General features: G+C 34.0%; 1 protein-coding gene across 8 annotated transcripts in view; it reads right to left on the bottom strand.

Moving 5' to 3' along the window:
* Nucleotides 1-20,939, bottom strand: part of LOC102625352 (protein SHOOT GRAVITROPISM 6) — a 31,082-nt gene extending 10,143 nt beyond the window's left edge. Inside the window, exons 1-32 of one of the 8 annotated variants that reach the window (XM_025099309.2) lie at nucleotides 20,809-20,939; nucleotides 20,659-20,684; nucleotides 20,477-20,567; nucleotides 20,339-20,393; nucleotides 20,112-20,243; nucleotides 19,505-19,576; nucleotides 18,724-18,814; nucleotides 18,507-18,602; nucleotides 17,706-17,784; nucleotides 17,544-17,607; nucleotides 16,773-16,876; nucleotides 16,450-16,555; nucleotides 10,769-10,858; nucleotides 10,552-10,629; nucleotides 10,380-10,447; nucleotides 10,200-10,299; nucleotides 9,978-10,100; nucleotides 9,572-9,661; nucleotides 9,360-9,425; nucleotides 8,802-8,900; nucleotides 8,633-8,707; nucleotides 7,273-7,332; nucleotides 6,791-6,880; nucleotides 6,376-6,497; nucleotides 5,121-5,250; nucleotides 4,937-5,016; nucleotides 4,480-4,615; nucleotides 3,739-3,820; nucleotides 1,964-2,109; nucleotides 1,781-1,861; nucleotides 1,587-1,687; nucleotides 13-251 (exon numbers count right to left, since the gene is read on the bottom strand). In XM_025099309.2, coding sequence (XP_024955077.2) covers nucleotides 13-251; nucleotides 1,587-1,687; nucleotides 1,781-1,861; nucleotides 1,964-2,109; nucleotides 3,739-3,820; nucleotides 4,480-4,615; nucleotides 4,937-5,016; nucleotides 5,121-5,250; nucleotides 6,376-6,497; nucleotides 6,791-6,880; nucleotides 7,273-7,332; nucleotides 8,633-8,707; nucleotides 8,802-8,900; nucleotides 9,360-9,425; nucleotides 9,572-9,661; nucleotides 9,978-10,100; nucleotides 10,200-10,299; nucleotides 10,380-10,447; nucleotides 10,552-10,629; nucleotides 10,769-10,858; nucleotides 16,450-16,555; nucleotides 16,773-16,876; nucleotides 17,544-17,607; nucleotides 17,706-17,784; nucleotides 18,507-18,602; nucleotides 18,724-18,814; nucleotides 19,505-19,576; nucleotides 20,112-20,243; nucleotides 20,339-20,393; nucleotides 20,477-20,505 — 2,884 coding nt within the window. In that variant the 5' untranslated portion in view covers nucleotides 20,506-20,567; nucleotides 20,659-20,684; nucleotides 20,809-20,939. Of the gene's footprint in view, nucleotides 1-12; nucleotides 252-1,586; nucleotides 1,688-1,780; nucleotides 1,862-1,963; nucleotides 2,110-3,738; nucleotides 3,821-4,479; nucleotides 4,616-4,936; nucleotides 5,017-5,120; nucleotides 5,251-6,375; nucleotides 6,498-6,790; nucleotides 6,881-7,272; nucleotides 7,333-8,632; nucleotides 8,708-8,801; nucleotides 8,901-9,359; nucleotides 9,426-9,571; nucleotides 9,662-9,977; nucleotides 10,101-10,199; nucleotides 10,300-10,379; nucleotides 10,448-10,551; nucleotides 10,630-10,768; nucleotides 10,859-16,449; nucleotides 16,556-16,772; nucleotides 16,877-17,543; nucleotides 17,608-17,705; nucleotides 17,785-18,506; nucleotides 18,603-18,723; nucleotides 18,815-19,504; nucleotides 19,577-20,111; nucleotides 20,244-20,338; nucleotides 20,394-20,476; nucleotides 20,568-20,658 lie in introns of those variants that run through there. The other 7 variants (XM_025099310.2, XM_025099312.2, XM_052436492.1 and 4 more) reach the window with 7 other exon arrangements.
* Nucleotides 20,940-26,400: the final 5,461 nt, after the last annotated feature.

Here is a 26,400-nt window from a genome sequence, read left to right as displayed (position 1 = left end):
AAGAACAATTACATGGTAAGTTTGAAAAATTCCCCAGTACAGCACGGTCAATTTGCTTTATGTGCGTGCAACTTCCATGGCAACCCAACGCACAATAGCCAATAACACAGAGTGTCCGAAACTTAAGAAGCATCTCATAAACCGCAAGACAACTCCTCCTCCTCTGATACTCAACAGGTGAAGAAACATACTGGTCAATTTGTCTCAAAATGTGTAATAGCTGGTCTGCTCGACTCCTGCCATCCTCTCCACTAAATGTCATATGTTTTGCCAGTTAGAAGAGGGATCACATAGTCCTATATAATAAATGAACATAGCTATGCAAAAATATTTCTATAAAGATGCACTTCTATGGCTATGCATGTATTAGTTCTATGGAGGTGAAAAGTTGAGAAAAGTAAAGAATAAAAGCAACTAAGGAAAATTAAAATAAAAGTTTTCACTCACTTATTTTGGATAGGAAACAAATAAAATTGTACAGAATATCTGTGCACCAATCCACCAGAACAGAAAACAGAGGAAAAACAATTCTATATAAAAATACACCCAGAAAATCTATCCATGAGAAGCAAGAGAGATTATACCACACATAAAATAAAGAGAGAAATTATGCTGTCAAATGAAATAACAAAAAGAAAGTGGAGATCATGTCAAAGACAGAGAGAGATTATGAAAAGTAGGAAATAGATATCCAGTCAATACCCTTACTCTCATTTAGAACAAAACTACCATTTTGTCAGTTAAGGGTTCAATATTATCACTGGATTTTGCATACAAGTTACTTAACATGGTATGAAAGTCAATTGTACCAAAAAGTCTTGTTCGCAAATCGCCCTATCACATTAATCAAATACAATAAATTGCGATTATGTCTTTGTGTTTTGTACATGTGCTCTGCCGCCTTTATTTATTTGAACAGAAACATTAATAGAAAGAAAAGAGAGTATAATCACAAACCAAGGTCTGCGAGGAAAGCAAAAAAACAACCTCACAAGAGGGTAAGTAGAGTTGTACAGAAGTACACAAAAAAATTTGGAAGTATTCTTATACACTAAACAGCCCCGAAAACAGCTCATATCCTCTGTAAACCAGACAAGATGTACACATAAATACTATTTTTGGGCCTTTAGAAGAATGTATGGTGAGACAAGACATAAACTGGAACCACAATTTCCTCTTCCATTTATTCCATCTTCTATGCCATATTGTCAGTCTTGAATTGAGAAAAGAGGGTCACACTTGGATGGCTAAGGGATTCCTAGCATTCTATAGAAATATTCCTATTTAAAGATCTTGCTCCATCTATTCACCATACAGCCTCCTTTTCTTCAGAAAGCTTAAAACTGCCCTCTCTCCAATCATAATAATACTAAATTATCACATGGTGAAACTAAAGCATGCTTGAGGTAGTAATATCTTAGAAATTTAACATCATAAATCTATCAAATAGAACACAGCTTATATCTCTAAAAACGGATGTAGTTAAATCACGCATATAAATCAAACTAATATGTGATGTTTTCCCAAATAGTAAGCAATTCAAAAAAAGTAATTCAGAAAACATATATCTTCCAGTTCAAGAATACCTTGTTAGAAGAATCGCACATAAGAGAGTGATAAGGTTGTCTATTAGAGGATTGACAACATCTATTGGATCATTTGGTAAAGCAAAGAACCCTAAGGTGGCCTGCCAAAATTTTCATTGTAAAACTCAGAACAAGGTAAATGCATACATATATGTACATCAAGCATGCAAACAATAAATACCCAAAAGATATACCTTCATCACATGATTTCTTGTTTCAATAGTCAGTTTTGGCTCCACGGTAACCAAGGTAGTACAGGCACTGAGAGCAAGGGCCTTAAGGAGTAACCACAAAAAACCAAAAAAAAAAAAAATTACAGTTAATTTGAAAGCATATTGCCACTTCAATATGCAACAATTTCCCAAAACTTAACATACCTGAGTATGTAGAAGTTCAATACTTGAATCAGCAAAACTATCATTTTCTTCTCGACCCATCAAAGTTAATATATAGTCCAGTAACTGGTCTCTTTTTTTCAGAGGGAATGACGCACCATTTTCAGCAGCATTAATAACAGCACGGCCTGCACAAGCACCATTCCAAACTGTATGATATCTTATGTATCATTTTCACAATATTGAGTACAACAAATAATACAACTAAAATTAATGATAATATAAATAAAATTATTGAGCCAGCAAGCATTTGCCCAAGACAACGTAAATGCAGTTCCCTTGCTTTTCCCCTAGGTGATCATTGGTTGGACGGAATCCACAGGGAAAAAGGAACGAAATTTGGATTCCAATGAACGTTCCATTCTGCTTGTCCCTAATCTCTCTCTCTCTCTGTCTCTCCCTCGAAAAAGCAGCTTCTCACAGTTTCCAGTTTTTCATTCATTGCTAATTTTCCATTTATTTTAATAACATTTTATTTTTATCAGTAGCTGCTAATATTGAACATCAAATTATTAAATATGTTGATGATCTATATTGTAAATTTTAAAAAGAATTAAATCGAATTTAAAGGTAAAATTAACAGATAATAAAATATGTGTTATAAAATTAACATATAAATGAAAAAGGTGTTAAAGATGGGAAACATTCACTTCAATTGATCAACTAAAGAAACATGAAAATTATCATAATATTAGCAATCTCAGATTAGATTAATTAAATCGTGTATTGTTAACCAAAGATAAAAAATAAATCATGAAGGGTATTTGTGTCCAACCAAATTATAGTTTATTCTTTTCCCACTGCAATTCCTTTTACAAACCAAACAGTGGAATCAAATTTTCTTTCCATTCCCCATTACATTTATGTTTCCATTCCTGTATATTTTCCTTTCTTCAAACGCCACCTCAGAACCATTAAGGAGTTTCAGGGGTTTTCCTTTTCCACTTTACCCTACAGTTAACCTATAGAAGACTTCTTTTCTTCACAGTACTTCACATGCAATGCAAAGCAAACCTTTAACTTCACCACAGAGCACATTAATGCATAGTTTTATTGGCAGAATATCTAATTTATACGTTTGGATTGCACTTTGTTCAACTCTATTACTATTCTAAGTTTTGTGACGAAAGTTGCTGCCGATCTTCAGCAGTTGACTTTTTAGTTCATGCATTGAGATATCCTACCAGCAATGAGGAAAAACTAAACTCGGATGAGAGAAGGAAGATAATGAAACAGATTAACCATCACCAACCACATTGGAGGCACATAATTATGTGACATTGAACTGTATTAGTCTGATACTAAAATTGCTCCAGCATACGCAGAACCTTTCTTCAACTTCTGGGCAATTGCCTTTCAATTTGTTGCATACGTGTCTAGTGCAAAACTTGTATAGCCCAAAACTACTCTTTCACTTCCTCATATTTACATGCACCCAATCCGTGACTACACACCCATTCAGTCACCAGGTACTTCCAAAAATAAAATCTCAAGGCTAGCTGAAATCTAATCTACTCAAAATCATAAACTAAGAGTGACCACATACAACATTTTTAACTGCTCCATAATACCATTAGTGTGCTTGTAAAGTGATGACTCTTAAGAGAAAATATCAAGCATTCGAGAAAATAATAGCACTGAAAAGTCAATTGTCAAATAATGGGGCATTGCAGTATGAGTTAGAAGACAAATATATGAAAATTCTTACTCTATCACACCAAATGCAAATAAAAGACAGTAGCAAACAGAACACAAACCTAGAAGATCAATGGCAGTGATAACAGCCTGCTTTGCTGTATGGTGGCGTACGTGAAGAAGCCTTGAAAGCATGTTTGTGCCCTGTAAGCAAGAGAAATACATAACTGTTCCATCTATCATATGAAGCGGCCGCACAACTAGTCAAGTGGAAACAGCAGTGCAGGATGTTAAACCATAAGCTACATGGATGGCATTCAGTTCTTAGATATTTAAGGCATGAAGAATCCAACTGACTAAAATAACTTTCTTCATTACGCATATTTTTTTTTTCCCAAAATATTTTATATAGCTGTCAAAAAACTTCTCATACTTTTCTTCAAATTATTTTATATGGCCGTGAAAAAACCTTTGCATAACAGAATCAATTACAGGTTGTGAATAGACCTCTTGAGTATGTTTCACCCAAGAAAAGAGCAATAAGACCTTTCCAGCAATGACAATCAGAAAAAAAAAATGCACGAACTACTAATAATCAGAGATAGCAGGAGCTCCAAAATAATTTAACCAAAATGTGTCCAATTAACATATCTCTATTTCTTGTCTCAATTGATAATGGAGACAAAAGAACACCTCAGATAACAGTAAGTTGAGCAAACTGAAAGATGGTGCTCAGGTAAGGAAACTTAATTAACTAAGGTTGTGTTGATCCCTATCTCCAATCACCGTGGGACTCCTCAACACATTAATTCATATGAATATCTTGGTCAACTCATAAAGAACTGAAATGAAAAGTGACGTACAACAAGGGCATCAATTCTGGCTTCAATAACCGTTGATGGAGCATATTTTGCAGCATATCCATACATTAGAGCCAAAGCAGCATGTATATCATCAGATTCTTCCATTCTATAACTGTCGGAGAAGAAAGATAACAATCTGCAATATGTGAAGAACCAAAGTTTTCAAAATGATGTCATATGTGCAATGAATTGCAAAATGTAGAATAACTGTATGGCATCCAGCAAACATATAAAAAATATGCATTATAAGCAGGTTCTTTACCAGACACTGTATGGCATCCAATAAACATAGACTATATATTATGAGCTTAAGAGGTTCCAATATCAAGATTGAACCTAAAAGAGAAGCGAGAGCTCAGATAGAAAGAATCTTTCTAAACCCAAAAGCAAATTGCAGGGGAAGGGAGGAGCCAGATCAGTCCATGCATACAATATCAAAGAAATCTGCCACACCCACCTCTGGAAAAGACTTTGCCCAATGTTATCCAGAATGCCTTTGAGCATTTCCAACACAGCATCCAAGTGGGATGCTGCAACCTGGAAGGAACCCAAGAACTAATCATAAACGTGGAAGTGTGTTTGGGGCGGGGGGGGGTGTGTGAGGAAAAAGATACAGTGTAGTTATTGAAATTCAAACTTACCAATCCCATAGCTTTTGCCAAACCCAGCCTGTTTGCTGGAATAGAAATATTGGCTTGTTTGTACATCCAATCAATCTTATCACAGACATAATTCCTGTCAGCTACTTTCTGAAGAAGAATACCCAAGCATCTGAAACAGAAAATATAAATGGCAATACGATATGAGCATTCTATTCTATGAATTTGGATTGACAACAGCAAGGGAAGTATATAGATATTTGCAGATAGACAGAGTTACAACAGCAAAGAAAATAGGAACAGGAAACCAACGTGCCTGCGGTAACATAAGTTTACACTTCCAGTTGAATACTAACTACACACACATATAACTAAGGGTACATATCAATATATCATAAACAGACACATACCAGAACAACTGTAATAGGTGACGCTATAAGAAGCAAGCATCCCTAATTGGTTCATTAAATTGAAGGGCACCATGCATACTAGAAGAGACGAAATCTTCATGACATCCTAATTTTTTGTGTCACATTTCTACCTCGATCCTATATAGCAAAGAGGTTTGTATCCAATCCTTAAAGGTGTCTTCGATATGTTTAAAGGTGCATAAAAGAATACGGGATAATTTTGTTAATCTAGAATATTATTTCCAAATTCTTAATTTCTGTATGTACATGACAAGTTAGCATGTCTACAAGCCCTTTACAGTCAGATTTCAAGCAACATCCAAACAGGAGCAAAAAATGAAGGAATCTTAACGGCAATGACATAAAGAATCATTAAAAGTCAAACAGCTATTCCAGCCTATTCCCAGAAGAGCATGAAAATGAAATGCTCAATAGTGTATTCCAATGATTTTAGAGGAGACAGAAACAGGTTGACAGAACAGGCACCCATACCCACTCACCCCAAGTTAAATTTACCCCCCTCCAAGATTGATGCATAAGGGATTGAACCATTGACCTCTTGCTTCCAGTACAAGAAGCCAAGCCAACTGTACCCTTGGTATACAAAAACACACACACATATATGAAAAATCACAATTCCTGCTTATTTAGTATAACGATAATTATGATAACAGCCAAATTTTTTTCAGGAATTATTTAACACACAATTTTAGCAAATTTGTATAAACCTGATCTTTCATGAATCAAAAATACACAAGATATCACATCATTCAAAACACAACTGCAACTTTAATGGAAAGAAGAAATAATTTCTTTCTGGAACAAGCAGCTCTATATACTATACTGCTTTTGAATAATTTAAGAAGGCAAATTCAAGGAACTTATACCGATGAAGAAGAGCTGAATGATCATCGTCAGGCGTATAAAGTACATATTGTTCAGTGAAAGCATTTCCAAGAGAAATCAACCAATCAGTTTCTTGAACCACGTCTAAAGATTCTGCAAGAAACTGTGAACAAACATCAATGAGACAAATCAGCAATAATTACCATAGCAGAGGGCCATTGATTTAATTTTGCTTGCTTATATTTTACAAAAGGAGAGAATTTATTAATAGGCGATAAATGGAATTTAATGAAGACTTCTGCAAATTCCCCAACCCGCTCCCCATTCAAATGTTGAAATTACTAATAATTAATAAACGAAGTAATGAACAAAATCATAGGAGTTTAAATACAGATTATATGATCTCCACCAGAAACTCAAAACAGGAGTCCAACAATGCTTTAAATAGTGTCTTACATTGATGATCATGTCATCCCAAGTCTCCTGGTACGAAGGATCCAGCTTTAGGTCTTCTGTGTCACTAACATACGCCTTCATTTTTGGAATCTAGAGCTTACCAAAGATGACAACCAATTAAATTCAAAAGTACAATCATTTTCTTCATATGTAAATCATGATCAGGAGATACGAATAGAAACTGAAATAGCAGCTTCAGCATTAATGGTAGAAGTAAAAAAATAATTGTTATAATATTCTTGAAGACATCAATCTGGCAACTAAATTAACTGAGTTATTCCTACTTCCAACCGGTGTCCATAGGAACTTACAATGAAATTAGGCATACAACAATTACAAACTACTTTCATGGTTGCTCAACGGTAATCCATAAATGACCAATGACCATAACTATTAGTTTTCAACAGAAACACCGACTCAAACATGAATCTCCATTTCTCACAATCTGTTCATGTTCACCTGATACATAAACAATGGCATACCTCATCTTGCCAAAATAAGTCGATATTCGTTGGAAAGAGAGGTGACAAATAATAAAGCACCTGCACCAAAAATGACATCCAGTTTTTTATTAAAAAAATTATACTTCTATAGAAATGAAACTGCTACAACCTAAGCAATAAGGAATTTAACCAATAACTTGAACGATTGCTCATCAAATTTTTGTTTCGAGAAACAGGAAACGATATAAACAGAAAACCTAGAGAGATAAAAAGTAGAAAAATCAAAAGGAAGAGGATCATATTAAAGAATTTAGGGAAGAAAAATCAACCCTGTAATCTCTATTTAATTCATGCAAAGACTATTTTACTCTGCAGTCTCTACTTTATTCATGCAATGTCAGATGCAATAACAACACAGAATTCTTTTTATTAATGGTCACAATTTTAAATGAAAAAAATAAGTAACAGAAGTATACCTCTAATGTGAAAAAGAGGCACTACTCTAAGGGTAATTTTTTTTTTAATATTACTCTTAAGGATAATTGAAGGGGAAGAAATAGGCCCAATCTAATAAACAAATATAAAATCAAGGAGATATTCAAAGGGTAAAAACAAGTTTAGTCCCTATTTCATGAGTACGCCAGTTTAATCTCTGTATTTTTAAAAATATCTCAAAACATTCCTGCCGTTAAGCTATTAACACCCCTGCCATTTTTTTTGTTCCTTTTGGCTTGCTTTTACAATATTACCTTCTTACAATAATGTTTCTTTTTTTTTAGGCAAGACAATAATAAAAAAATTAAATTACCAATTTAACCCTAAAAAATAAAATAAAATAAGTATATCTATATTAATTTTTGTGGAAGTTCACATATACCCAAAAAATTAATTTTGTAAAAAAAATTAAATTACCAATTCTTTTTGGACATTGATAAAAAATTAATATATTAACTACTTAGCAGATTGTTCTACAAAAATTAATATATATTCTTTGTTTCTATTTTATTTTTTGGGATTAAATTGGTAATTTAATTTTTTTCTTTTTATTGATGTTCCAAAAAAAGAAATATTATTGTAAGTGGGTAATACTATAAAAGCAAGCCAAAAGGAACAAAAATAATCGTAGGCATGTCAATAATTTAACGACAAGGATATTTTGAGGTACTCTTTAAAATATAGGGACTAAATGGACACTAACCTCAAAATATAAGGACTAAACAATCTTTTATCTTTCAAAGTAAAGTCATCCAGTCCATAGCCAATAGCTCTGATATCACTAGTCAAACAAGATGATAATGCACTTTTTCATTTTCCAAAATCAATTTTTGGTAATGATGTTTTGCAATTTAGCATTGTATAAACAAATACCAACCTAATCAAGGAGACAAGAGATACCTACCATCAAAATCTGAGTTGCCTGTTGCTCCCTTGCAAGAGGATCATGCAAAAGCACTACTAAGCGGGCAAACAGCTCCTGAATTCATATCAGATTAGATTACCGATAGTTGTTCATGTGATAGGCAAGGAAATAAGTTAAAACACATCCTACATATCAAAAGAAATTCTACCTCAGGATTTGGAATATCATCACGAGCTTTACACTCACTAAGCATGACATTACTACTCGAAGATCTATGTCTGCATAATTCTGAGATGCATCTGCAAACCTAAAAAAGACAGCATAAATGTAAAGGAAGTTTCAGTAATTGTAAGAACCACAGCCTTTCACATTAAAAAAAAAAAAAAAAATTCAGGAAAGTTGTGCACCAATAACCACCCAAACGAATTATGGCAGCAGCATTAGATCCGAGAAAAACACAGATAACAACAATAGGCATGCACCGGGAGAAAAAAAAATATGGGAAACAAGTCCAAAGGCAGACTCCCTAAAACATTTATACATTAAATGAGGATAACTACCTTGCACTGTCAAAATGAGTTAACAGTCAACTCACTCAATGCACCTGACAGATTGATTTTGAAAATCAAGGTGATAACCAATGAAATTATTAAACCCTGGATTTTAATTACTTTTCAATAAACAACAAAGACCCAGGTACAAATTATCATATAATTCATTTGCCTAAAAGTTAAAAGATAAAAGATGTAATATATGAAGGTCTTACAGTGGCTGCTGCACTGGTATAAGCCCGTGGAATAATCATCTTTAACAGAAAAGGCCAAAGAATATGCTGCGAAAGATTAAGATATCAATAAAATGTGATTTTATGAGTAATCAATTTAAAAAATTAACGTGGATGAGACTGAGGTGAGCTCTAAACCCAAAAGACTAAAATCGTCATTAGAGATTGAATGCACATATAACAATAAGGTATACCTGCATTTCAGGAATTGTAATAGTTAGCAAAAGAAGGCCTTTTTCACATATTGCTCTTAGCTCTGTTGGACAAAATGCCCCTATCTTCACCTGGAAACACAGCTTGGTATTAAATTGCTTAATCACTCTGAAATGAATAAATTTAATAGATGATTATATATTTCAAGGTAATACAGGTCAGCACCAAATTCAATCCTTGAATGTTGATGTATGCCAATTGACAGATTATTAAACCTAAAATCGAAGTCTTTTCATTTTCTTTCAGCAAATATGATTCCATCGTTTGGACAACCTGAATTTCTTCTGACAACTCACCCTAAGAATCAATGTTCAACATACTATTTCTTTTACCCTAAGGATGATAAGATGGATTCTTTGTACAGGACAGAACTGTATCAAAGCCTACCTTGGAGCTCTCATTAACATATTTCTTCTGATCTGACAGAGCACAATGGCGTACAAGATACTCAACAAACAACTCTCCAGAAGGACCAATCAAGTAGCAGTGTGAAGCCATGACCACAATCAACTGCCACCAAAGCAATAAATGTCAAATTGAGGAGAAAAAATCAGTAGTACCCTATTAAGAGTGCAGAGACTACGGGCAAATCATTTAATAATAATATACCTCAGAAATAGCCTTTTGGACAGCTAAATTTTGCTCATCTAGCAAGGACTTAACTGCCTCAAGAAGCAAAGGCCGTTTGCTGTGCCAAGCTTCAGACGACCTCCAATGAAAATGCAAGCAAATCAGGTCATGCAAGCAAATCAAAAGTGAGATTATAAAGTGAAGGAATGAGGAAGAAACCTGGGCAGTAGGTGCTTTAGAACATAGAGCGCACCAACACTCAAGTGTTCTTCCTTTAGCCTGCATTTCTGGTAGAAACATATACAAATCCACAATTATGACAAAGAAATAGAAACAATGAGTAACTTTAGTCCATCGATATCAAGTTTGCAAGGAAGGAAACCATACTCACATTCAGAAGGAACATAAATAAATCATCAGGGTATACCAAGCCTACAGTCAGAAAACAGCGCTGAACTTCATTGTAGGTCTGCATCACACACAAAAACAAAAATAATAAAAGAGTTAGAAAAAAGGGCTTCTTGCACAAATAACAAAACAGAATTTTAATATCCAACTAACGAATAAAATAAAAAATAATAATAATAAATAACAATAATGATATTTACCTTTAGTCTCACTGAAAAAGACGAATGCTCTTTACTGTCATTATAAATGCAGACCACAGGAAGAAGTGTTGATAAAATAACCGTGAGGTCCTTCAAGAGAAAATAAACAAAAAAGAAAGTTGCATAATCCGAAGAATGTATCTTAGCAATTGATTATGCTTATATATTTCCATAATCAAAAAACAACTGTAAAATGAAAATTTTAACTTTGAAGAGTAAAGATAAAATTAATTAAAATTAGAAGCAAGTGATCAAAGAAAAAGAAATATTGGAATTTGTAGGATGTTAATTGTGTGTGTGTGTGTTATTTCTAAGGAATCTCCTTTAAAGCTCACAATACTCTTTACACTATGACTTATCACACACATTCTTTATGCCACATTGCATACTATGTCTCAGCACTCTATTACCAATCTCTTTTTTCCAAAAACTTGTCTGAATGCTTGTTCACATAAAATGCTAGATGGCCTAACTAGACATAGAGGGCCTGATAAGCTTAAGATCCAATAATCTTGGATCTCTTGCTTGTTCTGATGTGTCATGGTCCATTTTCCCTTGTTTTGTTCATTATCTCGTTTTTGGTATCAAAGCCATACTCCCAAAAGCAATATCCCCCATCTTCTCTTCTTTCTTGTTTATGATTGAGTATTGCTCTATGGTTGTGGATGGATCTTGCACATCAAAAATTATAATAAGTCCCCTTGAGTTAGAAAGAAGTCAAAAATGTATCTTTTTTATATATATGCTCCTAGATACTAAGACCCAATTCAGGGCAATTTAGGACCATGGATAGCAAAAAGATAACACGACCTAGGATGCAAACATCTGATTTAGATACAAACATCAAAATCTTCCTTTATCATTAACTTTCACTTCAAAACTCAATATAACCAAAAGCAAAAATCCATACAGCCTCAAGGCCAATACAAGTTATAGCAATGGCTTCTAGCTCTTGGATACCTCCATGGGAAAGATGGAAAAACATTAAAGCATTTTTATCCCTTCAACTACTGTAAGGACCTTTTTCTTTGATGATGGGTAGTGTTGCTAAGCACTACTGAAGTGCCTTAATTTATAGCCACAGATTTTTCTGTTATCACTTACTTCTTCAATCAATATGGCACCCCAAGCAATTATCACTTGCATCTATTTAAGGGATAAGCTGTCCTTTGTCATGAATCTTTAAAAAAGGGAGTGATTTACACTTCTTTGTTAATTCTTTCACAACTTTGGTTGCTTATGCCGATCGTGGCACAGTTGATATCTTTTTCAAGTGCTTTGAGATAAGACTTGTTAGCTTTATGATAGTCTAAATGCGGTCCAATCCATAATTGATGATTCTCGACAATAGATGAATTTGCTTTCTGCTTGACAACTCATCAGGGAATTCGGACTTTTTTCCCAGCAGTGTATGGTTGAAGAATGATGTGCCTATATGTAAAGTATAGGCCTAAGAAATTAACTTCTTCAAGACTAATTTTCATCTTTGATTCAGATAACGTCGGACCATGATTGTATGACAAATCTTTGAATTATTAAGGATTCTTAGCATGATCTTCATCATTCTAACAAAAGACTAAGGCATCATGATACTAGGCAAAAATCTAAAATGGGCCTATATTCTTCATCCATCCTATGCTGAAACATTGACGGGGCAATCTTTAAACTAAATGGCATGACATTCCTCATAGTGGCCATGTGGCATTACTAAAGTTGTCTTATGTCTATCCCCATCTCGTACCCTATCTGCCAAAATCCTTTCTTCATATCAAACTTAGAGTGATTGCAATGAGATGGACTCCTCTATATCCTTCACTCCTACATCTTCGTATATCTCGTCCAGAGAAAGATATATTTCCTTAGAGCTTAAAGACATAGACTAAACAAGTTTGTACAAGTACTTCTTAAGACTTATATACAGAATTTAATTTAGGTTGTTTAGTAAGGACTATGACTTTTAGAGATGATAAGACAGTATTTACCCTGTAGAATTTGTATGGATCTAAAGGATCAAAATAGAAGGGCTGTATGGATTTTTGGTCTTGGTTATCTTGAGTTTAAAAGTGAAAGTTAATGATAGAGGAAGAGTTTGAGGATAAAGCTTCTAAATCAAATGTTTGTATCCCAAATCATGGTATATCTTGGCTATACATGGTCCTAAATTGTTCTTAACCAGGTCTTAGTATCTAGGAGGATATATTTGGACCGAATCTATAAGGTTGGTCTTATGGACAAACCATTTACCAGCAAGAAGTTCTCCTAATATTTCTTTCATAACGAACAAAGGGAATTTTATTGCTTATTTCGTTTTGCCTTTTACAATACTAGACGATTCCTTTTTATAGGCTTCAAGGGAATCCCTCAATAGTTACATATCATTATCACATGATTATTACAAGATACTTCCTTGTCTTTAAGGAATATTCTACACAACTCATAATACTATTTACACTTTGAAAAACACACGACAAATATCTCCAAGAATTATTAAGATGCAAAGGAGAAATTCCAGATCTTCAACATGCAATGTCATCTGAGTCTCTTTTCAAAATTTTTATTTTCTGTCAAGCATATAAAAGGAGTCCAATATGGTTGTTGATTTCCTCTCAAGACCAATAAAAGTTATAGCAACAGCTTCTAGCTCTTACATACATTAATGGGAAAGATGGGAAAAAAATCACAAAACCAATTCCAGATTTTACAGATTTTTGTGTTGCACTTCCCCTAGAAATCAAGACTGATATCTTAATAGGATTGTCACTATCTCAATATGTCAGAAGACACCTATGGTCAACTCCGAGTTTGCTCAAAATGACTCTAACGCAAGCTCAAGGCACTTACCAGCTTTTCAATCCATTCCTATATCCATAATAGATGAATATGTCGTTAGAGTTCATCCAAGTTTCTTTCATGTCATGCATGAAGAAACAAATTAAAGTCATTACCTAAATTAGGCTGCTCGGCCTATAAGTTACAATCCTATCTAAACCAGCCCTCATTCACAGAGGCAGAAGATATGGTAAAGGATGGTGATTGACCGACTCTTCACTCCAATATTAAACGATATCCTTACTCTCACTCTAAAAAGGATGATACTAGATTTTTCATATTACTGTTGCCATTATCCAATTACGAGATATATGGGAAAGAGAATATATGATCAACCAAGGCAATCTCTTATTAGAGTGATAAACAATGACCACATGCATGATCAAATATGGCTATGTGGGATGGCTTCACACAAAAAAAATATTTGCAGAAGTTTATCAAATGAAACCTATGTACAACACCTATAGCCCATTATCTCTAAACATAGTAGCTACTCCAGATCTCTTTTACAAAAAATAGATATGATTTTGGCAAATCCATAGCTTGCCTGACACTTTGCAAACAGCGCAAGTCCAAGAAGAAAATTCCATCCTAAGTTATTATGAATGATTGAAGATCTACAATTTGATAACTACTATTAAACCTGGTCTGATAATCCAGAGAATGCTTTTATAGCATTGGATTTCCGACCAGACGAATATGATGAATCCAACACTTCTACACATGAAATTGTTCTAAATATTGCAGATACTTATCGTGTAAATCTCACAATGAATTTGGATCATCATTTCAACCTTATATTAAGGTAAATTTCAGTCTTGGAGATGCTTAACAAATTCCACTTATTGCACTAATTAATACTAGAGCAATTTCATCTATCATCCATGGTAGATGTTTGCCGAAGAGTTACCATATTCCTACAGCGGTAGCTTTTCCCTCAACCAGTGGTGATTACTTTTACAATCACAAATGTACCAAGCCTAATGAAATCTTACCTTTTGGAAAACAACATACATTTTTTGCTTTTGACCAAATTGGTGAAGATTTAATATTTGGTACTGTTTCTTTTCCCAAAGAAATGACACCTCTCTATCCGCGTGAGAGATGTCAGCTTAAGAGAAGAAATCAAACACATGAACAGAATAAGGTGTAGCAAAGTGATGGTATTAGTGCAAATTAAAACGAAAGCAACATTGGACCCGCAGCAATAGCAATAGTGAATTACAGTTATTGTGTAAAACATATTTTAACAATAGAGTGTTGAGTATATGATCTGACATAAAGAATAATGTGTGATGAGTCATAGTGTAAATAATATTGTGAGTTGTAAAAGAGATTCTTTAAAGATAAGGAAGCATCCTATAATAGTAATGTGATAATGATACGTAACCATTAAGAGATTCCATTAGAGCCTATAAAAGAAAACCCTTTGGTATTGTAAGCGGCAAATATATATATATTAGAAAAGATGGTACAAAAATGTTAACTAGCAGTCAAACGTAAAAGAAACCTTAAAGGTTCTATACGGACTAGTAATCACGCTCTATCCCACAAAAAGTTGATGTCTTCCTCATAATCTTCGAAGATCTGTCTATTTCTTTCATTACAAAAAATCATAGAACGGCCAGAACTGCACAATTCCACAGTGCTTTAGCTATTTCACCTATCTTAAAAGCATGAAGATCCTTTGAAAGCAAGTGCTAGATGTTGGAATTACACATGAAAATTTAGTTCCTTCGAACAATCTATTCCACAAGTAAACAACAATGCTAGAATGGAAAGAAAATGATCCACATTTTCCCTGTTTAGCTTAGACATAACAGATCAAGAGACAAACACACGTTAGGATTACATTTTTGGATAAAATCACCAGTATATACTTCTCTTAAAGTGAAAAAATAAGCAATATATTCAAGTTACTATGGGATTTGACTTTCCAGATCAAAAGCAAGCTGAAAATTGAAGGGGAATTGATCATCAATCAACCAATTGAGAAAAGATTTCAAGAAAAATTCCTTAACGGCGAAGCCTCTAAATTCTACTCACATCAACCAGATCATTAATTAAAAACACTTTCTAACAATGCCAAAAGAGCTGAAGCTTCCTGATGTTCTCATTTAGTTCTCCAAGAAGTTGAATTTCCAATTCCAACCCAATGGAGAAGAGCAAGCATGCTTTTGATAGAAACCTTATCAGAGGGCAAATCTGTAAAGGCGAGGAATGAAGAACATGAGGAAATCCAAATTCACACATCCTCCCAAAAATGAATTCTTTCTTCACTACTCGTTTCCAACTCCACATGAGGGAGAAAAGAACATACCCTTGTGAGATAGGTTTTCATCTTCACTACTCGTTTCCAACTCCACATGAGGGAGAAAAGAACATACCCTTGTGAGATAGGTTTTCATCTTCACTAATGAATAAGAATATTGATGCTCCCTATCGCAAGATATGCTTATAAATTGGTACTTAGTCGGACAAGAAATAAGAATAAGCAATTTCGTTATTTTAATATAACTGTGTCAATTCATTCGTAATCTTTGGTCCATGGAACTTCCAAATGACTGAATCAAACAATATCATTGATGTTATTGAAAAGAAAACCTAATTTGATCATAAACCAAAATGGCACAAATAAGAAAATAAGCTCCAGTGTCCTCCCCTTGAGGGGTGGGGGTGGGGAAAAAGAGGAGTTTATGTTAGACTAGATTGCAATAAAAACTGACTTCAGTTTAACAAATTTGCAATTGATTAAAAACAACTAAAATTAAAACCAAAACGTCAAAACTAAAACGGGAAAAGAAATGTATGGATATTTGAGGAGAATTAAAAAAAAAAAATAGGAGCAGTACCTCAACATCAAGCAACGGGGGACCTGTTTCTGAAAGTAATGAGGCATTCAACAAGTTGTGGAGACTGCATGTCGCAACAAGTGCAGTATCTTGATCTTTTTTATACCTAATTAACAGAAAAGAGAAAAGAAAAAGCAGTGTGATTTCTAGTTGATGCCTAAAAATGTAACAAAAGATATGACGAGTGCAAGTTGTAGTAGAAAATATATGGTGTAACAGCAAGTCTAGAATACCATTACGGTTCAAGCTCTGAAAAATAAATTAAACAAACAAAACATCCATATCAGTGGCGGATTATAAGCTTGAAGCACAAAAGATCTTACAATTCCAATATAGAGGGAACAAGTTTTGGTAAAGCACCCTTTAACTGTGACCGTGTGATAAGTCCAACCATCTGTCCCAGCGCATCCACAGTTGATACGCGAACCTATCACAAATATGATTCCATTTTAACAACAAAGAGAAATTTACTTCAAATGCCAAAAACTTTTGCACAAACATACACTCAGCAGATAAACATACTAAACATGATATTATTGACAAATTCAAATCTAATTATCAGCAACATAGATATAAAATTTTCATTGATATTCAAAACTAATTATCAGCAACATAGACAGAGAATTTTCATTGATATTCTATGTAAGAGATTTTACCTTTCTATTCTTAGGCAATGTTATATGCATATAAGTGAAATTCTCCGTTTTTCATAGTCACGTTTATATTCGTGTCAATATAAGCCATTCATCCAAATATACATACAAAGATCAATACCATGGCATAAACTACACAAACCCATCCAAGTACACAGATTTTGAGAACCAAGATGTGTTACATAAATTATGTTCTTCCAATAACCTGGATTCACATCTTCATTAATCACGTGGACACACCTAACCTATCCTAAGATATTAACAACACCATATATTTAGTTTAAGGAAACTGCCAAGAAAGACAAATGAATTAAAACATACAGGAAAAAAGGCCAAAAGCAAGAAAAATTTTTATTAAAAAATAAAATAAAATAAGAACAAAAACTTTATGTTCAAGAGAAAGGGCATAGAGAAAAGGAATAATATAGTTTTCTCACAAACCTTAAGGTCCCGTGATGTTGCCCAAACTCTTAATAGAAGCTCAAAAGCAGAATTTAAAAATGACCTGCGCTCATTAGACATTTTCTTTTTTTCAGGCATGGTGTTATGCGGATATAGAATGTGGTACTTGAGAAGTAAAAGAAATTAAAATATTAAGCTCACATGATATCACCATCGAGAACAGAGTGAGAGGGGAAATCCACACTATATTGCCATGCAGCCTGACACCAACATTTAAATGCTAGAAAACCATAACAATTTGTCATTATTTCATAAGTTGGCTGAATATTTAACAGAATAAATAGTTAATACATGTGAGAAAATCACTACAATTGAAAGCTTTGCAGAATATTAAACTGAAATCATTATCAAATGCAGAATATATATTTGGAGGTCAAAAAAACTAAATAAAATCCAAAATAACAAGAACCACAAATTCGAAGCAGCCTCTATAACCTCAAAACAAGTCAGTAGCTACACCAACGTAACAGAAAAAACAAATCAATGCAGATTACTTTGTTTCACATATGATCAGTTTTATCAAACATTATGACTCCAAAGCAATCACCTCATTTCTTCAAGAAAAGCTACAACCAACCGCTATAAATGATTATCTTGAGGAAATGACCAAACAGATATAGAGGTTAGTCTTACATCATCTTTTCTAGGAAAAGATAAAATGAAAATTGAACACCAAATTCAAGGTAATTCAAACAAGTTGGCCAACACATATTAGCCACACCGCAACAGTTCTTTAAATGTGGGCAGTATAAACCACGTAAACAAAACCAGAGTAAAATCTCCTCAAAGTTAGGCTCTGTGCATAACAATTCAGAATACAAGAAAATTAACTGGACCTGAACAACTTAACAAGATTACAGAATAGTTATACAAGGTCATTTCATACACCTAAATTCAAATTATATCTTTTCTCGCAAAAAGCCGAAAGATCATCAACCATACCATTTGCAAATATTGGCCGGTGGACATCTCGTATGTTTCCGAGTATAGGTAGAACACGTACAAGTACACCCTTTAGTCGTGGAGTGAACTGCAATGCTTTGATTGAATTGAAAAAGAAAAGGACAATGGACACTTTAGTTTTAGCAAATAAAGTTCACCCTTAAGCACCCCAAACTACTTAAATAAATAAATAAATAAAAGGAAATAAATGATTAACCATCAGCAGAAGCAAAGTCTGCAAGTATTTGAACCATAGCTGGTAAAGCAGAATTTGTTCCAGACAGATAAAGAAATATTTCTTCCATCATCTGTCAAAGCAATAAGCAGGAGTAATTAAGCCGAAGAAAGAGCGATTCACCATAAGTAGAAGAGAGAGGGAGAGAGAGAGAGCGAGAAACCGAGTCAAGACCTGCTATTAATGATTCATGAATGTTACTCATAATTTAGCAATGATATACATCATCAACCGCTAACAGAACTACTAAACACTAAGCAGACCATTCTATCCGCCAGGTTGCAACAAATTTTACTTTGGTGCTTCATCAGATTGTCCAATAAAGAATGAGTCAGGTTACACTAATTTCTCATGGGAATACAGTAAGAATTGTGGAGAACAAGAAGTCCAACACTGGCAAATTTGGACCGTTTAAAAGCACCTCATAGGCTTTTTTCAATTTTCAACAAGTCCAGGGAACCTCTCAACCAATAGAAAATCATTAAAAAATAAAAAAGATCCTGTCATCCAATGTAGCCTAACAAAAGAAATTCTTATTCCTTAGTATTAGGATAATAAGAGACCGAAACCAATGCTTCCTAATCAGGTCAAAGCAAGTAGAGCAACCTCAAAGTTGTCATTATGTGCATAGAACCTTGGAAAAGAGAAGTACGTATACATGCATGCACATATGAAGGCATACATGCACACATGTAGATGTATGTATGCATTTGTTCCTACTACTTAAGCTATTATAAATAAGCAAAAATGGCAAAAGACATACAAGGTCAGGCAAATGTGAGCCAATCGAAACAAGTAGCGCTGATGCAGCTCTTTGCCAATCTGTGTTAAGCTCCTACATGAAAATGAACCGAAAAAATAAAAAGTTGGATTCAAAGAGGTCATCCAGGAAGAGACTAGACAACAGAAGATGCATGACTCAGATAAATCCATGAAACAGAAATCCCAACTGAAATTCAGATGACAGAAACTAAATCAATAATATGAAATCGCTTATAAAATTCTTCTCATTGCCAAAAAGATGAAATAACAATAAAGCTAAAATGTCTTAATCACTAATAATCATGAAGTTTGGCTGATAAACTTGCCTCAGGTTACGATTGGAACCACCATGCTTCTGCTTAATTTTGAAAGTAGTTGAGCTAACAAATAGCATTTACTAACCAACCACTTAAACTTGACAGCTAGTAATTTTATTCCGCAGCAACAGCCGGCATCTCAGTCCCAAACAGACACTATAATCAAGACTTACAATCCAAGAAACCCTCTATAACTAAACTTACGTATTGGAGTCCAAGATCAACTAAAAGCAATCTAAACTAAGTTGAGGATGGAAAAGTAACTAAAAATGCATGGATGATGTAGAGAACCTTGGAGGAGATCATTTCTGCAGTCGCAATCCTCGAGAGCTTAGACATGAAAGCTGGATCAATATCTTTTTCATCAAGTGCACGAACTGCAAATGCCATCACTTGGAAAATCCCAGCCATGTTACCAAACCGCTGAAACATTTCATCCATTTCATTAGAAAAATTAAAATAAAAATCTCTCTCCTTAATTCAAGATCAAGAAAGAACAATAATGGTAAAATAATTACCCGACGTCCTCCTCTTGAAACAGCCAAACAACAATCAAGAACTAAAAGTGGATTCCTACAATTCAAATTCATTTGAAAAAATTAAAGAATCACCAATTTAAAAATAAAGAAAGAAAGAAAAAAAGATAAAGAGAATACAGAGCGGCGATGTCTTTGAGAGAGGCCATTGATGCTTCTCTGACGATAGGAGATTCATCTGCGAGCGACGAGACCAAGAACTGAACCGCTTCTGCAACAATGACACGTATACAAAAATTGAGTATAAAAAATTAATTAAATATTTAGTACACAATCAAATTGAATGGTGAAATTGGCGATACCTGGAGCGGGGATTGAGATTCCAGAACTTGAAGAAGCCATATGCATCGATTAATTTAAAAAAATAAATAAATAAATAAATAAGAGAAGGGAAAAAAAATGAAAAGAAAGAGAGGAAGACGAAGATGATCGCGAAGGAAAGAGACACAGACAGGCTGGAGTTATTGAGTGACGCGCTGGGGCTTCAAGAATCAAGTATAGTGACCAATGGCCTTTGGTCACCGGGAAGAACCTTGCACTTTCGAGCCTCCAAATAATTGAGTAGAATTAATTTATTTTTTTATGAAATATAGATGGAGTGGACACTTCTCTTTGGAAGAATTTTAAGAATTTGGGCCGTGTTTTATGGAATTACGTGTCACGACGAAGGTTCTAATTATATAATATATTTATAAATATTAATTATAATATTTGATGTAATATCGATAATAATCTTATATAATAATATTAAAAAAATCAAATATAGTGCATATGTGAATTTTTGTTAACGTTTTGCGTAGAGTCAAAATTGGTCAAAGCACGTATGTCACGTAATTGAATCACCATTCACAAATAGGGATGTCAAAATAACCCGGATTCGGTCTGGATTCGGACAAACCTGGATAATTCGGACCGGGTTGAACTCGTACTGGAGACGAAAAAAATCGAGATCCGGAATGGATTTTAATAACCCAGATGAATCCGGGTCTGGGTCCGGGTTTGGGATAACCCGTGTATCCGGAACCCGAACCCGGATTCATTTTTTATATTATTTTTAATTATATTTATTAGTAAATATAAATACAAACATAAAAAAAAAACCTAATTCTATTTCACAACTCAAACACACAAATTGCGATTTACCCAAACAAGACAAACCCTAGTTGTGCCGTCGCTGCTGCTGCTGCCAAGCCTTCCGCTGTCTTGCAAGCAAGTCAAACAACTCTCGGTTGGGTTCGCCACCGTCGCAAGGTTGGGTTCACCGTCGTCGCAAGGTTGGGTTCAAGAAACTTGTGAAAATTACATTTCCTTTTACTGTTGATTTTGATTTCCTTGTGTGAATTTTCTGGGTTGGGTTTTCTTCTAAGAATGTTGGGGATCATTCCTCTAGCTAAGCGTCTTGGTTTTGTAACTGAGCATATTTCCTTTGCATTTTTACTGACGAGAGAGATTATTGCCATCAGATCTGACTCTCCAAGCTCGAATTTGCATGATGAATATGAATTAATTAAACTAATTATATTTAATTTATTCGAGTCTTGCTTTTGTAACTAAGCCTGTTTCCTTTGCATTTTTACTGACAAGAGAGATTATTGCCATCAAATCAGACTCTCCAAGCTCGAATTCGCATGTTGAATATGAATTAATTAACAGAATTGATATGTGATTTGTGTTGTGTGATTTGTGCTATGTGATTTGTGTTGTGTACTTGTGTTATACTGCTGTGAACACCATTGATTTGTGTTGTGTACTTGTGTTATACTGTTGTGATTCCTATGAACACCACTAAAAAATAGTTATAAGTGTAAGAAGAATGGCAAGTTGATTTTATTGTATTCGGTTAATACTCTTTTAGTTATTGAATTCTGATCTTCGTACTGTTTGCGGATATTAAAATTCTTACCAGATATAGCCTTTGTTTAATAAGTTCTAGCATTCTCTACAAAGCAATTAAATAGTGTATGATTTACTGTTTTCAAATTAATAAGTTTGCTTGCTTTGTTGTGTTCTGTTGTTCCATTTACCAGGCTTTTGACGAGGCAATTGCTAAGTTGGATATCCTGGGTGAGGAGTCCTACAAGGATAGCACTTTGATCACCACCGTCGCATGCTTGCAGCAGTGCAGTTCCTCAATTCGTTTGATTCACCAGCGTGAGTTGCTGTTATACTTTGTTTTATGTTTGAAATGTTTGAAATGTTGTTGTTGCTGTTACAGTTAAAAATAAATTGTTGATTGTGCTTGAAATGTTGTGCTGTTATACCACTGATTTATGCTTGAAATGTTGTTGATTGTTGGTGTTAATAGATTCGAAATTGTATATTTCAAATGTTAGAAAGCTGTTACAGTTAAAAATAAATTGTTGTTGTTAATGGATTTGTTGCCGTTAATAGATTCGAAAATGTATTTTTGAAATGTTAGAACTTAGAACATTGTTACAGTAAAAAAATAAATATAAAATGGAAGAAATTGGAGGAATGATGGGTTAGTTTAATTTGTTTTGACATAATTCTTGTAGGGTGTTAAATTCGTAATGGAAAATGAACAAAGAGTTGATTTAGACGTTTCCGAGACTGATGAAAGTGTGGGTGTGAGGGTTGGCATGGATATGACAGCAGAAAATAATGATACAACTGTTGAATTAGAACCTGATTCAACAACAGTAGAGCAAGGGGGTGGGAGTGGGAGTGGGAGTGGCCGTGGCCGTAGGGGTAGGGGTGATACTACTGCTGGCGCTTCAAAAAAATGAGGCGCTGGCAGCGAAGGGAGTAGTTCAGGTAGATTAGTTTCTGATGCTTGGAATCATTTTAAAAAGTTAAATTAGGCAAGGAAGTTCAAGCGATTTGTAATTATTGTGGGTTAATTATGCAAGGGCATTATTCTCAGGGCACTAATCACTTGATTAATCATGCGAAACGTTGTCCTAGAAAGTCAATCAAGAATGTGCAGCAAATGCACCTTTCTTTTTCTTCTAAAGCAGATGAAACTACTGTTCTTAGTAATTATAGTACTGAACCAAAGTGGGATATGGCAACAGTGAGGGTTTTTATAGCTAGAATGATTGTAATGCATGAGCTTCCGCTATCATTTGTTGAGTATATTGGGTTTTACGAACTGTTAAAGCTTCTCCAACCTTCAATTGAGGCTATTAGTAGAAACACTATCAAGGCTGAAATTTTGAAACTTTACGATATTGAGAAGATGAAGGCAATGAGTGTTTTGGAAGCTTGTGACAGTAGAATTGCAGTGACTACGGATATGTGGACTGCTGGTAACCAAAAGAAAGGGTATATGATTGTTACGGCACATTATATTGATAACTCGTGGGTGTTGCGAAGTCGTATTATGAGGTAATATTCTCGAGACTTTTTTTTTTCATTTCAACATAAATGAATGTTTGCATTACTTAATATTTTGATTATTTTTTTACATTTTCAGCTAGTTCAATGATTATGGGTGGGAAATTCCTTCACATGCGCTGTTGTGCACATATATTAAAATTTGGTAGTTAAGGATGGTTTATCTGTGATCCAAAAAGAAGTTGAAAAGATTAGAGAGAGTGTCAATTACTGGACAGCAACACCTTCTAGATTTGAAAAATTTGAGGCTGCCAAAAAACAATTAGGTGTTAAAGAAACTAAAAACTTAGCACTTGATTGTAAAACTAGGTGGAATTCCACTTATTTGATGCTTAGTACAGCTTTGTTGTATAAAGATGTATTTATTCGTTTAAACGTGATAAAAATTATACATCTTTGCCTAGTAAGTTGGAGTGGAATTTTTCAAAACTTATCTGTGATTATTTGAAGAGTTTTTATAAGTTAACAGAACTTTTTTCGGGGACACGATATCCGACATCTAATTTATTTTTTAGCAAGATTTGTGAAATTAGATTGTCAATGAATGCATGGTTACAATCACCAATTGAGGGCGTAAAAAATATGGCCACTAAGATGATTGCGAAGTATGACAAATATTGGGATGTTATTCATGGAGTTCTTGCTGTGGGTACTTTGTTAGATCCTAGGCGTAAAATGTTGTTAATTAACTTTCTATTTCCCAAAATCTATGGAGAAAGAGCTGAATTTGAAATTGAAAGGGTGCACAAATTATTTGTTGATTTAGTGCATGAGTATGAAGTCAAATATTCATCAAATGCAAATTGGGGGGTTAATGGTTCGGCTAGTTCTGAAGGTGCTGCAGCAGATGATTCTATTATGGTGGACTTAGACTTAGATGAGATGGCTGATGAGTGGGAATCATTTAGAAATCAGAACTCACAATATAATCATTTCAAAACAGAATTTGAGCTTTATCTTGAGGAAAGTACTTTGCCTTAAACTAGTCAATTTGATATTTTGTCATGGTGGAAGAATAATCAAGGCAAATATCCTATACTTGCAAAGATTACGAGAGACTTTTTGGCCATTCCTGTATCAACAGTTGCTTCCGAGTCCGCCTTTAGCACTGAAGGTAGACATTTGAGTCCTCATTGCAGTAGACTTCGGCTATCTACAGTGGAAGCGTTGGTGTGTACTCAAAATTGGTTTTGGCTTGACCACAACCTAAAAGGTATGGAAATTTTATTTATTACATAAAATAAATTAATTTGTTATAGTATCAATTTATTACTAACTAGCTGTTTTGTTTCTTATTTTTATGATTTATTCATGTTTTTTAGATGGAATTCCAGAGGAAGCAATACTTTCTACAGAACAACTTATTGATGAAAGTTTGATGAGTGAGTTGTGAACAACAATGAATCAAGTGAAGAAGAATATAAAATGATGGAGAAAAGTTTAAACTTTGGATTTGTGGTTTTTAATTTGAACTTTGAATTGTAGACTTGTGTAATTGTGTTATGGATTTATATTTGTGGCTGTTTGAATTTTATTACTTGAAACGGCCGTTTGAATTGTAGAGTTTGCACACTAGCTGTTTGAATTGTAGAGTTTGCAGAGAGTTGATTAATTGTGATTTGTGAGCACTGGATTATTATGCCATTAATTGTGATTTGTTGTTTAAGTCTTAATTATTAAGTGCTAGGATGGCATTTGAAACATTGAGAATTTGAGATAGGTTTAGAAACTTCATGTGGTAGAGATGATGTTGAAATATCGTGCAAAGTATGGACTGTATGGTTATCTTGATGATGTTGGTATGTGGTAGAGAAAAGCTTGGGGACATTCTCCAATCTTTTACTCTATGTTGCAGGGGCTGTCCAGTGTGTGTAAATCTCATCTTTTTGTTTCTGTTAATATTTCCTTTAGTTACATTAGTTTGTGTTTTGGTTCTATCACTAATAATGAAAGTGAAATTTGAAATTTCATTATTGATCCGGGTTCAAAACCCGGAATCCAGGAACCCGGATTTTTCCGGGTTGAACCCGGACCCGGACCCGGATGAAAAAAATCGGGTTTTAATCCGGGTCTGGGAAAAAGAAAATGACGTCCGGGTCCAGAACCGGGAAGGCTAAACCCGGATCCAGACCCGGATTTTGCCATCTCTATTCACGAAGGATCCTTTTGAAAAATTTAAAATATTTATGGTATATTTAGAATTATTATTAAATGTCATGGACTTTGAAGTAAATTACGCACACCCAATTAGGCAATTAGATTTTCACCAAAAGGAATTAAAGGGTTAGGGGATATATTCCACCCTATATATTTTTTAAACCCACAGCAATTTTAACAAGTAATTACAATAATTATTCTTTAAAAAAATAAAAATAAAATATTTAGAGATTGGGTGGCAATATTTCTATCCCACAAAATCTGTAAATCCACCCCACTTGTAAAAAATAATGATAAAAATTTCATATTATTTTTAAAAATTTGAAATAAAGAAGAAATATGAAGAATTAATCAATTAATCTTTCTTAAATTCTTAATTTATTTTTTTGTAATATCTTAATTTATTTTTTATAACTTAGTTTTTTTAATTATATTTAAGAACCAAGATTGCTTTAGCCTAAATTTAAATTGACTTTTTGATCCTTAAAATGTAAAAGCACCAAAAATTTACTTTAACTTCAATTTTTTTT

The sequence above is a fragment of the Citrus sinensis genome, chromosome 3 (genome assembly GCF_022201045.2).
Source record: "Citrus sinensis cultivar Valencia sweet orange chromosome 3, DVS_A1.0, whole genome shotgun sequence".
NCBI classification, from domain to species: domain Eukaryota; kingdom Viridiplantae; phylum Streptophyta; class Magnoliopsida; order Sapindales; family Rutaceae; genus Citrus; species Citrus sinensis.
This window is presented reverse-complemented; position numbering and strand designations above follow the sequence as displayed.